Source organism: Ammodytes marinus (assembly GCF_949987685.1).
Source record: "Ammodytes marinus genome assembly, chromosome: 21".
NCBI classification, from domain to species: domain Eukaryota; kingdom Metazoa; phylum Chordata; class Actinopteri; order Uranoscopiformes; family Ammodytidae; genus Ammodytes; species Ammodytes marinus.
The window spans coordinates 21811620-21826315 of NC_137225.1; the positions used below are offsets into that span (position 1 = coordinate 21811620).

Here is a 14696-nt window from a genome sequence, read left to right on the forward strand (position 1 = left end):
ATTTTATTTGATTTACTGGTCAAAAGATGGAATGAATATGGTTTAAAAGTGACACTTAGGTAGTTTATACATTATCAATGTTTGCATTGAATCGATAACATTTTAATGTGGACCTTTTAACTGCTTATTAAGTAACTATATAACTGAATTTAGTCCAGTAACAGACGTAAAAAAATGAAAACTGTTCACATCACATTGGTGTCTCTCTTCTTGGCTATCTCACTAGAGACTTGCGATAACATCTCACTGAAAAATAATGTTATTTTTCTTTATACAGATTAAACGAAAAAATAAACATTCGTATCACCTCCGCTCAAAAGTTCTATTATGATCAACATGGGATATAATAAATCTGCAAAGTCATACATTTGTTTCCCACTATGGCCATTCTACAATGTATTCAGCCCTAAGTCTCTTCAAAGTGCCCTGCGACATCAATAATCTTGACTGTGTGTGGAAAAAACACCTAAAATGTAGAATGCGAAAGGGCGGAAAAACAAGGTATGTGTTGATGTAAGGCCCAACTTCCAGGGGCATTCCAGCAATATACTTTTACACTTTCATAACTCACAGGAGAGATATTAAACAAAACAAAACAACCATGCTCATAAAATACTGGCATCCTGAATTTCACATTATGGAACCAATAGCATTGCTTTGTTTTTACCATCTAGGCTTGGTAAACACCAATGTCTTTTGGGTGTAGTTTGTCGTTTTTAAGCACAGCCCTGGTTAGTTTTAGAGCAACATAATACATAATACAACACACATACTGAGTTATAACTGCGTATTAAAGCCAGATTGAGTGCCCTTTTAATTCAAATAGTGAAATGTCTTTTAACACTGTGTAGGCACTCAATGCCTTTTCAGCCATGGCCTTTTGTTCATCAATTCTATTCAATCTATAAATCAAATTAAATTGATGTATGCAGCACCTTTCAAACAAATCAGTTAGTTCAAAGTGCTTTATATTGATTGACACACAGAAAGGAAGAAAAAAATTGATGTGACGACCAACGTACGCTAAGAAATACAATAAGAAACAGTCAATACAATAACTATAACACTCATGCCAATAATAAAATACTAAAAATACAATTTGATGTGTGAACGCAGCTTTAGACAACACGTGTGTTTACTTTTGTTCATGTCGTATTTGGTAAGCAAATCTATCAAACCAGGAGAAAAAAACGTTCCATAAATGATAAGCGATTTAGTCAAGCAAAACCAAGAATGAAGTGAAAAAGTGACATAGGATGTTCTTATGCTTCTGTGATTTCCATGGTCCGATCCAACTTCTGAAGAACATAATATAGAATAATCCTCACTTGTTTTTTAATGGACTTTCGGACTTAAAAGAATGCTAAAAAAAAAAAAACGTATCTTAACTATTTAATAGTGTCAAAGGCAATGTTCTGCAGGTGGTGTTTACACTGTTGTAAATGGCTTTCGTAGCACGGTTGCTATCAAACTAGAAGCTAATCGGTCTGAGCAATACAAAGCAGAAGACAGCTAAGCCGCTCTTGTATCTAATGTCTCCCTTAATTACCTATTTACGCCTTTAATCCAGAATTCATTATTACGAGTAATATAGCTTGAGTCAATATATTTTCAACTGACATAAGAGATGAAAATAAAAATAAAATAGTAAAGGGATATTAATGTCAGGATTTCATATAGCCTATTTGAAATAATTACTTTTTTTTTGTAAAGCTTGGATTTGTTACAAGGGGTACCAGGCACGCTCATTAGAAACGTTGTCATGATCTATTAAAGGCTCAGGCTCATAGGAGCTTGAACGCCTTTCAGATGTTGAAGTAAAGAGTGGAGGTGCTAAGCATTTGTTTTTTTCTCGTGGAAATGAAATCCAATGAGAAACGCTTCAATAATGTTAATTAATACGACCGCTCGTAAATCTTGTGCATTTTTTTTTCCTGTTTGGCAGTTTATTATGTGTGTGGTGAAGCTCATTATACAACACAAAAACACAACTAGTATAGATGGATAAATAACTGAAAGGCAACTTTGCTTTTCTAAAAAAAACAGCAACATTTAAACGTTGGCTTGAAGGTGGTAACAGTAACATAGCATTTTCAGATTTGGCAGAGCAGTTCTCAAATAGTGGGAAAATAGTTCTGCAAATATACACATGAGTAACTTGCATAGGGTGATCTTAGACTTTTACAAATCTCAAAAACACATCACACAGCCTTGCGCATCAAACAAGCTGATTGGCTAACGTTCTGAATGGAAATATAACAAAAATACATTTCATTTTGTACATTTTGATTTGATTTGAATATTTTGTTATTGTGTCATGCATTAGCATGCCCAGCCCACAAGGGCTTACAAGACACCATTAAAAAACACAGACAGACCAAAAACCAAAAATAAAAAAATCACATACAGGAGCTTGTTTAAGGCTTAATCTGTACTATTTTGTCAGCCTCAGCAATACTTTAACTATAACTTTTTTTTGAGATGATTGCTATTATTTTGCACTATCCTTTGGAGACCATGAATATGTGTCTTTAAAGGTGAAATGCAGCTGTAAATAACCACTTGATGTAATAAGTAGAAACGTCTACAAAATTATTCTAATATGTTGAAACTCTTGCGTATTTCAAAGACTTCACTGGCATGTTAATCCAATTCAAGCTTCTTTAGTTTATTTGAACAAAAAATATATATATATATTACATCATTTACACTTCAGAGAAAAAAAACGATACGTGTTGAGAATGTGGCTTATTTGAATCCACGAGGAGTTCCATAGTAACCAGGTTCAAAAGGTGTATACAACTTTGATTGAGCATTATGACGATTATGGTAATATATAGGAGCAAAGAGAGGCAATGAACCATCAAGACTGTGTTTTTATGTGACCATTGGGGATGTGAATTTCACACCAACGTAAGTCACTTCAATAACATGTTTATTTCATCACACGCATGGGCAGACGTCTCATGATCAAAGCGCGCCCCTACACTGATCCCCGTTGCATTCTGACGCCAACACACACACGGTGATTGACATTATTTATTTATTTATTTATTTGTGTCTGGGTTCAAGTGGATGTCATTGAAAGGCTTCCCACTGCCTTTTCCCTTTATGTGGCAAAGGCTGGGGGCGGGAAACATAAGGGGAGGGAATGAATGGTCTAAGAAAGAGGTATCCCACAAGGACCAGGCTCTTTCATATGTAGATTGCCGCCTTATTTACAACAACTTCTTTCGCAAAGCATTAGGATTTTGACATGAATCACATAATCACTTTTACCCCCTGTGTCTACCTCCTATTTCAAACTGTAGATCATACATCAACAACCGAAACAGAGCTCGCCTTCCAAAAACATGTTATAGAAATAACTTTTAGTCAGAACCAGTGAAAATCTCCTCATGATCCGCTACCTATGTATGTATGTAAAGTTGGTGTTAATACATAACTTAGGCTCTGTAAACCGGTATGTAGACAAAGGGCATGTTAACAGAGGGGGGCCCACCGAAGCTAGCAACATGCCCATTTACAGAGCCAAGGCTGTGTATTAACATCCTCTTTTTTTTAGCGCACACACTGTACGGACAGGTAGCAGATCTTGAGGGTATATTCACTGATTTTGACTAAAAGTTATTTTGACATTAAGCATACTACAGTGTAGAGACATCACCTGGGCTCCGCAGCCTCAACTAAGTTATTGTACAATATAGCAGCAACAGAAGATTGCTTCTTATTGATATACTAGCAATAGTTCCTCTCACCAAGAGTGTCATGTTTCCAGCTACCTCCGTCTTTTACGTGTTGGCTATGAAGGGAATTCAAATGAAAACAAGCAGTGCAGAGTGGCTTGGGTGTAATGTCATGAAACGAGGCACCTGTGTAGAGCCGACACCCAGGATAAGTCTGCAGCCTGAGGGTAAAATCACCCTTTTTTTAACAGTGGACAAGCACCTGTTTTAAAACGCATACAAATGCACTATGTAGTTGTACTGCCTCGGGTTACTTTTAAAAGCTTGCAGAAAAAAAGGCATCTGCGTTATGAAGACAAAATAAGAGAAAGGTTCACTGTGGATATTGCTGACTTTAAAGGTGAAGTCAGCGATTCTGGGGAACGCTTGTTGGCAAAATCAATTGTTGGCTAAATCAGTGGATATCAAGTGTGTGTGCACTGGAAAAGAAAGCTGGTGTTAATACACAGCCTAGCCTATGTAAACAGAGGGGTCCCACCTTAGCTTGCAACATGCCCATTTACAGAGCCTAGGCTGTGTATTAACACCTCGAAGAAATGTGAAACAGCAAAAAGGTAAGTTTAATATCAGCATATTGCTGTACATCTATTTAACAGTATGCCCTCAAGTTCAGACTCAGAGCAACCTGAAAAACTATTGCATATTTAAAAAAAAAATGCTTCCTGCATAATTCATATACGCATGTTATCCGATATGTGTTCAACCAACCGCAGTGTTAAGTCATAGCTTCAAATATAAGAAAGGTACAGCTATATGGGGCAGATAAATAACATGCAAATTGGAGTTTTAGTTAGACAAACATCTCTCGGAGGCAGAAACTAATCATATTAGTTGATTTAAACCTCAATGGGCACAATCCAAAGCACCTCAGAGATATATCTCACTCGTAAAACTGAATGCCAAAAAGGAAGGCACTGATGAAAAGACGAATAAAAAACGTCAGGCAATCCCCGATAAGCTGTGACCTGTTTGGCTTTGCTCATTATCAATGATTCATGCACAGGAAAATAGTATGCTTTACCGGCTATGCTAATCCAACACACATTTTTAGAATTCCATCTGGCAAAAACTGTTATGGTTCTAAAAAAAAATGTAAATGTTTTTTTGGCAACTAATTAGTTGACAAAGCTCCAGACTGACATTGGCACACCTGAAAGAGCGCTGAGCCTCAAAATAACCCTCATATTATTAGCAAACACCTCTCTTAACCTTTGCTTTTGTAGTGGGCGTGTCGGTTCAGTTTAAACCAAGATGCACACATAATATGACAGAGATGCTCTACCACCTAGCATGTGTAATGAATTCTGCAGATTGTATTGTATATGTGAATATCGTCGATGTCTGGCGGAAAACTTGTATCTGTATTGTTTGACATTTTTCTTTCCTTATAACTCAGTGCTATTGGTCACACTTGACATCAGTGGGTGGGCTTTATAAAGTCTTAACCAATGAAAATTATTATATCAAGCTTGTGAATTGGCAACGGTTAAAGTTCATTAATTTTTTTCCTGAAAAATGATCATTTAGGACATGCAAGGTTTCCGCCCAACATAGACTTTTCATCAGTTCCAGCTTCTTACCTCACGGGACTGTTCCGACTGTCGGGATCTCGAGCGGTTACCGTGCCCACCTCGGTGCCTCCCGGTGCGTTCTCATACACGTCCATGATGTAGTGATCTATAGAGAAGACCGGGCCTTCGTCCACGTCCCCCACTGTGATTTTCAAGGTGGCCGTGTCTTTAAAAGAACCCAGGTAGGAGAACCGTGGATCCACGTGTGTGTTCACCCCCTCGATGTGCAGGGTGTAGGTCTTCTTTCTCTCGTAGTTCAGAGGCTGTCGGGGAGAAAGGCAGCACCGGAGGGAGATGTGATTAACACGCTCATAGCACACAGTAATTACACTTGGATGTATCAAGTGACAACGAGCTAAAGCTAACAGCTAAATATAGTGTCTGCTTCAAAGTCTACACCACGGCAAGGCCATTAACCTAATTGTTGTACTTTGCAGTAAGTGGAGTGTCAGTTAGACAAAGAGGAAGAGGCATAATTGTATGTTCATACAAATCAAGTTATGTTTTTTTTTTTGCTATTTTTATTCAGTAGGATGCTGTTGTTACACAAAATAGAAGATAATAACATAATATATCAAAGTGAAAAAGACAGTTCGGTGCAAGTGTGTTGACAAAATACATACATTTTCTGTGCATGATTTATTTAGCTGCGTGAAGACAGAATATTCATTGTAAACAGAATGATTTCATTTTAAATGCCAGACTACTAAAGATGACACTGTTTGATTCTAGACCAACAGTATATCTGCGTGCGTGAATGCATTTCATACCTCATAAACCCTAACAAAGCCTATTTGTTTTGAATTATTTCGAAAATGTGTGTACATCAGCTGGCATTACCCTCCTGTTCCACTTCTTCATTTATTGGAGCGTTGCTTCCCTTTTAAAAAAAGTGCATCACTCCCATTAACTGTTACCAGCCTCCGCAGATGGTAGAACGGTTTATGCATGAGTGCCATATAGTCAACAATGAGTGAACGTGGTTTTAACAGCACCACTTGCGGTCCAAAACCTCTCAAGTCTGTGGTCACTTGCTCATAAATACATTTACGATGAGTCTTTACAGGATCCCATTGCCTGCCCTTGTTAACCGCGAGTTCTTACCTTTTTGAGGCTGAGAATTCCCTCTCTGGTGTCGCGGTCTGTTGCTATGGAGAAGGTGTTGGCCCCCTCCGAGTTAATGATGCTGTACCTGATGTCTGCATTCACACCAAGGTCCTCGTCATTAGCTTTGATCTTCCCGACCGGTTTACCCACTTGAGCCGATTCGGGGACGTACAGCTGGTAATTTTCTGTATAAAAAAAACATTGATTTGGTCCCATTAAAAGGTGGACTATGTAACTTTGGGTTTGTCAGAGAAGTGAACATTTTCTTAGGTATATTCTCACAACTGAATAATCAAACTTTCCTCACAGAAAATTGGATCTCTGGAACACTATTTGAAGTTAGTAAGCTACCAGAAAAGTTACTGTCTCACTGTTGTTTACAGGTTGGTGCCAGGTTTCTCAAAATATATATTTTTTTATTAGATTTTTCAATTTATACTGAGAATTACATGTAGAGTAAAAATGTCTTGTAAACTAACTGCAAGCTGGGCAAATCCCCATCCCCAGAAACTGCACAGTGCACCTTTAGTAGGCGGGCATATTAAACAGAAACTGACCTGCCCTACATCATCGTCTGAATGTTTAAAAAAAAAAAAAAAGAAAAAGGGGCTAAGCTAAGCAATTTGACTCCGTCACCATTTGTTCCTGAGGGGAATGTCATTAAAAATACTCTGCAGTGATTCAGTTGACATTAAGCACTGAACCGTGGTTGATAGCACTGCAATGGAGCAGATCAAATTCCTGAGACAGGAGGATTATTCAGAAACATGTTGATGGCTTTTGAAATAGTTTTTTCTCAGTAGCACGGAATGAAAAACTTGCTGTGAGGGCTTGAGCTTGATGAGGCCCTTTGTCATTACCTAAATCTATCTTTAAAATGGAGAATAATAGGCCTATTCAGACTGCAAACAAAGGGTTATGATCAGTCCTAATTTAGCTTATTTAACCGTTATGTCTGTCACAGAAGAATAGAGTATGATGCATCATAGTGAGGCATGCCGAATAGGTCTGTAAGGGGAAACCTCAATAATTCTGGATTTGCTCTGTCTTTCTGAGAAGGCTAAATGCTTAATCAACACATGCATGAAAAATATCCTAATTAAAATAAGTATGTCTCTGCAAACAAATGATGATGTTACCTCTTTTCATTAGAGCTGCTAAAACGGAATACACCATAAAATATAATCTGTCTATGTTCTACAGGCAAACATATTAGGTTTTCTCTCCACTGTGAATAGTAAAAATTCAACTTCCACAAAGACAAAATACAGTACAGAACTCCTCATACATTTTCTTCCCGCTTTCCAGGTAATGTTAGTGCCCTCAGGCATTTGCAGTGGAGGTCTCCTGCTCAAGGCTGTAACTGCCGAATACATTCCAAGCTACAGTTTAGCCATTCAATGTAATAGAAGCTAATGTTCTCAGGTTGACATTAATAACACATTACCATTACCCTTGGTTATTTGGCTTAATTACCCTCCTGGCTATTTAACTAGTAAAGAAGCCAAAAGGCAATCGTTTTCTCAGGGTGAAGAGTTTTCGTATAACGACTATGTCCAAGGAGACTGTTAGTGTCTTCAAGCTAAATAAATGTAATGGCCTTTTTTCTAACACAAATGGGTGTCGTTATCGTTTATTCTATTTTATTTGTATACAGTTTATATGGCTATATATGCGACTACGAGGAACGTTCAGCTTGTGTTAATTCTAGCGGCCCCTCTGGACAAAAGCAGTAGTGTTTTTATGATGCAAGCTGTTGTTCCTGGGTTCACTAGACAAAGGCTATTTAAAGCTAGTTCTTTTCACTCATTGTCTCATTTGTGTGTTACATTTAATTCATAATCACAGACATTCAAAAGTTCCTCGTAGCTACTTAACCTACATACTGAACCACTGCTTTCTTGGCTACATTGTCATTGTGGGGCTTTGTTGTGAACATACTTTGGGGAAACTTGGGCGGGTTGTCGTTGATGTCTGACAGCGTGATGTTGATGGTGGTGGAGCCAGAGAGGCCTCCCACCTGGCCGGCCATGTCTTTGGCTTGAATCACCACGCTGTAGTGCTCCCTCGCTTCACGGTCCATGTTGGATAAGGCAGTCCGGATGATTCCTGCATGGGTAGAAAGACAAGGAAACGTTTGAGCAACAAAGAAACAAGGTGTCTCATGGCAGCGTATTTGTTTGTGTCTGTAGAACAAAACACTCTTTTCAGTTAACGTGACACACAGCAGGCAAACATTGTTATTTCAAGCACTGGTCAATTTTGAGATTTGGGGCTATTTTGCTTCCATTACATGTCTCCTTACATACTATAGAGTAGTGTCTGTTCCTGTCTGTATATTTTCCCCTACGCAACCGTCTGTAACAGACATCTTAACATTAATATTATTAATACAAAAATCTTCTACTAAAGCACCAACATCAACACAAGTTTCCATAATCATTCTCAAACGTTGCACACTTATATGTTGTAAAAATGAAATACGGATTTTAATTCTGTATCCAACATCTAGATTTTTTGAGATATGCAAATGTACTCATATTTAGTTACATATTGCCAGATTAATATTTATTCCACCATTTCAGATTGAATTGCTTTACCCTATTCATCTGCAGTGTCACGCCTTAACGGCAACTACTAGGGTAAAATACATAGCCCACCATAACACATACTGTCATTGTCCTTAAAATCCCCCCTACACACTTCTTTATGGACTAATCATAAAAGACTTGCACCATACAAACTGTGCTTCTCTCATCTTTGATTCTGCTGCTCCCTCTCTCTTTTCAAGGTTAAGCTTTCCTCCCTTTTTCATTATATTCAAAGTGACTATGCAACCTTGGAACGCAACTTTCTAAGGCGCCCACTCAATCACATTTATTATTGCTACGATAAAACAGCACACACACACAACCAAAGCTTGCTTGGTAATATATGAATGCACCACCGACCACTAAAGATAAAACTATACGCTGGTAAAATGCAACGCGGTAACAAACCAAGCAAAAACACATTAGGTATTATTATTTTTCTCCCTGTGTGCACTATAGTTGGTGATTTACAATGCAATAGCTGGATGTCTTGCACACATATTGCGGCGTGTGAAAAAGTCTTACCGTGTGTGTGTGTGTGTGTGTGTGTGTGTGTTTCCGTATGTGTGTGTGTGTGTGTGTGTGTGTGTCTGTCTGCATGCATGTGTGTGTGGCTGTGAGTGTGTGTCTGTCAAGGGGTTAATTCCCCATCTCAGCTCCTGAAACCAAATCACCACATGGTGCCTGATTTAATATGTTCTACCAGTTGCATCAGTGTTTGTTGTAAATCTTTAGCTTTTCCCCGGAGCCAAGACCCTCTGGCAAAAGCATTGAACTAACGTTCTGGTGAACTTGTGAACCCTCGTTTCTTCAATAATACACAGCGGTTGACCGGGATTGGATAGAGACCATGGGAGAGCTGACCATGGAGTTGAATGAAGGGAACTCCTGTTGTGAGTGAGAATCACAACAGGAGGCAACCTTTTGATACGATGGCTTTAGGGATTGAATCAAGCCGTCGCTGACATCCCACTGAAACCTGGTGAAAATAGCTTATTTCCTGAATGGGTTTTTAGTTGTACCAGTATAAGGTGAACTACTAGAGTTGCACACTACAAGGCAATGATTCAAAATCGCCAGTCTAAACATGAGCAGTTGATGTAGATGCTTCAAGTTGAGCCATTTCTTGATTTTTTTTTTTTTTACAATAGAACTGGATCTTCCTGAGCAAGTGGCAAAACGTAAATAAAAAACAGGAAATGGCAAAAGCAAAAACCAATGCAGATTCATGTACTTGTGTTCAATGTATTGATTGTCGTCAATCTATTGAGTAACTTCTGCAATTCTGTTGTAGTAAAGCAAGGTTGCCTTGGACACAATTAAGCCTAACTCCTTTGCCTTGACCTGACTGTTATCGTCTCAATATTTTGTTTAATTGAGAGTCTGACACAACAATCACCATTTTCAAACTACCTTTAAAAAATAAGTATTCTAGTATGCCACACACCATTATGCTGGGGTTGTCGCTGGTATATATTTCTGTTGTCAGAAGACTCAGAGAGGCAGCTGTTTTCAGCAAAAATAAATAAATATAGCTTTAAAGACTCACTGCACACCACCTGCCCCCTCACCATATGACAGACAGACATATTCTGTGAGTGACTGGTCAACATGGTGGAGCGTTTAGCAGATAAACAGATGGATATCTACTTCAGAAATAGCTTAAGACTAAAATCAGAACTAAACATATTAAGTTACTGTTGGACTTACATTAACCAGGTGGCTAGTAATATGCGTCCAAATGAATGACCATGTTGTGTTAATCTCAACACAACAAATCCATCCATTAGTAGGCAAATGGCTTAAGACATAAGCCGTTCACATTTGGGCACATTTGGTGTTATTGTCCGGATCATTCAAATTCCTTAAGTAGAGGGGAGAGGTTAAGTTGAGGTCATATGTTGCCACTGCATTTAAATCCCCCTTCATTGGTTCATTAGTTTGCTTAAAAACTGTAATGGGCAAAATCATCAAAATTGCATTTAGTATATCTACATTTCTTAAATGTACTTGGAAGTCTATTTTTATACAAAGCAATTATTATGTTAGTACTCAAGTGTAAGATTCAAAACCTTGGCAGCTTGCATATCACAGAAGTATATTTTTTGGAGTGAATTTATTCAGTTTTATGAATTCTGAAATTGTTACAAAAGAGACAGTGAATGGCTGTGTCACACAATAGGTCATATATCATCATACTCTCTTTCTTCCCTTTAACACTCTACAGACGGAAACTAATCCACTGATCCGCGGGCAGAATAATCATTAGAAGTGGGTCAAGGAGCAAGTCAGCCGACAGTATTAACATCCAGGGGATCTTAGGTTACACATCAGCTGTCACTCTCAGTTGGGACTGACATAGTGCCCGTGAACCTGGCTTCATCAGCAACCAATCAACACATCCGCAAGTTCTCTTATAAATAGCATGATAGACCAGGACAAAATGGCAGTATCCAACTATCGAAGGCAATAATAGGAATTTTGTATGAGCATGAGGAGTCAGGGTTATGTCATATGATGTTGGATTCTCTCTATAAACTTAAGGTGATGAAATTTTTATGAAAGGGCTGTGAACAGCGTTTCTGAATGCGAATACAATCTGACCTATTGATTTCACCCATTCATATTTCTCCATTGAGTGACGCTTCTAGTTTTCTAAAGATATTTTTTTTTTAATATATTTAAACAATACTCGAGACTGACCCTTATATAGCCTACATCTATGGATGGCCTGTTTATTTATATAATAGCCTGTTCACAGTTTATGTACTTATTTCCCGCTGTATTTATTGATTTATTCTAATTGAATTCAAAGTTGTTGTCTCTAGCTTGTCTGTTTATTTCAGCTCAGTTCCTGTTTTAGTATGAAAAAAAAGTGTGTGTGTGTGTGTGTGTGTGTGAGCAAGGGGGTGTATTGTATAAAGCACATTTTACTACATGTGCTCTATTGAAGAAAAAAAAAATCAGTTGACTGGTTGAAAACTATTTTTTCAATGCAACATTTCAAAGTACATGTGTGTCCTCCAATTATTTCCACAGGGCTGCACAGAAACCCTTCTCGTTGGATGTTGTGAGATGAAGAGAAACTCGATTTTAACCACTCTTAAAATGTACTGTTGCAGTGGTTAAATCTGTTTTATGTACATACTCTGATAGTGTCTAGCACTCATACGATGTCATGTTGTGCCTATCAGTTCTGCTTGCAAAAGGGACAACCGTTAAGTGGGGCAGCGAGCCAAACACTAATGTGTTACAGGGCTTGATTCCAAAGGGTATCTGAGCAAAATGACTTTAACTTTGACTGCCACGTTGATTCCTCTGTGCCACTCTCTGTAAAAAAAACATCTGCACTTTCATTCTGTTCCCAACACTCTATTAATTTAGTCATTTAATTGTTCAATATTATAATTAGTTCTTGATTCAAAAGTAATAACTAGCGGTTGTAAATTGTAACTTTATTTTCTAGTGGAACGATAAGGTTAATTAAATGGGAGTGAGTTGGGTGAATTATACGTCGGTGCGTTCTGCCTTTTTAAATGCTAAGCAGACAGTGACGGACTGTGTTCTGTGAGGTGACGGTAGAGATTAACATCAGAGCTGGCTGGCTGCCCTCCCATTTGGAAATGCCAAAGCTGCAAGTTAAATGCACATAAATAACACACACAGTGGTGTTTTATATTTAGTTATTACTCTGTGATCTCATAGACTCCCAGATGTCAATATGCAATCCAATGTTTGAATGAATATATGGGTATATCTGTATTCTTGGTGCGGGAAGATTCAACTAATTATTGATGATTGACCAAATACAAGATTGTGAATAGTGCACTTAAATGCAAACACAACTTTGATAAGTTGGCAACTCTTCTCATGCAGCTGACTGCTTTTTTTTTCAAATATATGCAACATTAAAAACAAACTATAACAGACTTATAACAGATAGACCTATAACTTTTTTTTCCACACTTCCCATGCGTTTGAACACATGTATCTGTACAATATGTTCTGCCTCTCAAGTTATGAAATATGTTATAATTAAACTATACATGTAACAAGACCTTTAGCTAAGAATCAGAACAAAAGCACACTTTTCTTTTTAAATGCCACATCTCAGCATGGCTCTGTAGATGTTTCCTATAAATCAAAGTGCTCACAGCCACTTTCCTGTAATGATGCAGCCGGGCTCCGCTAACTATTGTAAGACCTTCTGTCATTAACTGGAGTCTTAGCGTTACTTAACCTGGGGTTCTAAAGACGAACAGAGCTTGGCAAGTGGCCACACTTCCCATTAAAACAACACCAAGACGGACGGTCTGACCTTTCAAGTCTCTTATTACCCCCTTTTGCTCACCAAGGCGCATCGCTCCTGTGCAATATTTCACTGCAGTGGGCTTTAGTTTGAAATGAGAACACACAAAGTACGAGGGTATTGTTTTTTTAGGGCTTTGGGAATTATATGTTGTCCACAGCAACTATAGGGCAATCTGCTGTCAATCATTTTTCATCGAACACGCAGATGAGACGCCCCTAGCCATTCAGACAGGACACAGAATGAATCGAGGAATGTGTGGAAAAATTTTCGAAGATCATGCAATGCACGAAAAAGAGGTATGATCACTGAAGTGGATTCATTCTTAGAGCGAGACACTTCAGGTTAACAGGTTAATGTTTAGTAAAATATATCATCATGAAACTTTGCATGTTTACTTAATCATACGAAATGTATTTTTTTGAATGACATTTGTAGATGTCAGGGCTTTAGAAGTGGTGATTATTGGTTCAGAGTATAGAAAAAAAAACTCACCTTGAGATCAAGGCAGTTAAAGATGGTTATATGGGCTAAATATACAGATGCAGATAAACCAAGTTTTGTCAAATAAACACAAATGTACATGTTGGACTTTTTTTTATTTATACTCGTATCAAAGAATAAATGTTATGGAATCGAAATAAACCAAACATCTCAAAACTAACCAGTGCTTGAAAAAAAAAACAGATGATTTTGCTTTGTCTCGCCTTAAATGAAATTCCTTAACAACACAGAGAAGACCCCGAGGGTATTCTTTGCAAAGTCCAAGTTTACCCGAGTGTCAGCTACCTTGACATGTGGAATCACACCCCCTTGAACTCTCAATCCTGACCAACTCTGAGCCGCAATACCTCGGCTGATGGTCTCAGGCTAAATCTCCGCGGAGCTCGTCAGTTAATTTAGAAAAATAATTGAGAGAGAGCTGACTCCCCTGAACCCAGCACCCATCTGACACAGTGGAGGTGGTTAGCCTTTTCCTCAACCTCCCCAGTCTATTAAGAAGTTGATACCATCGCACTATCCACCTCTTTGTCTGGCTGGAGAACTTCTAAAGGAGGACAATCTCCTGGGTGAACAAAAAGGATTATAGGAGATTACTAAAGCCCTCTTCAATCTACAGCTTCAGGAATCTTGCCTTTTCTTTCTTTTAGGCCCCATCCAATACGATGTTTTCCCCGCGTGTCTGCACTCCTTACAGCATTTTCTGGAGGAAAAAAAAGGTCGATAACAGCCAAGAAAAGCTGCTTTCAAAATCATATAAATCATAAGAGTAGACATCTTCTTCTTGCTTCACTAAGATTAAGTATGTTCATACGTCAGTCAAATCCTAGATCTAATTGAGGATAAGTTATGGGACCGCTCAAGACTATTA

General features: G+C 38.2%; 1 protein-coding gene across 1 annotated transcript in view; it reads right to left on the reverse strand.

Moving 5' to 3' along the window:
* LOC307268116 (cadherin-18) overlaps positions 1 to 14696 on the reverse strand; it is a 71448-nt gene that overhangs the window by 28864 nt on the left and 27888 nt on the right. Inside the window, exons 4-6 of the mRNA XM_080050639.1 lie at positions 8366 to 8533; positions 6422 to 6609; positions 5327 to 5580 (exon numbers count right to left, since the gene is read on the reverse strand). Coding sequence (XP_079906765.1) covers positions 5327 to 5580; positions 6422 to 6609; positions 8366 to 8533 — 610 coding nt within the window. The remainder of the gene's footprint in view (positions 1 to 5326; positions 5581 to 6421; positions 6610 to 8365; positions 8534 to 14696) is intronic.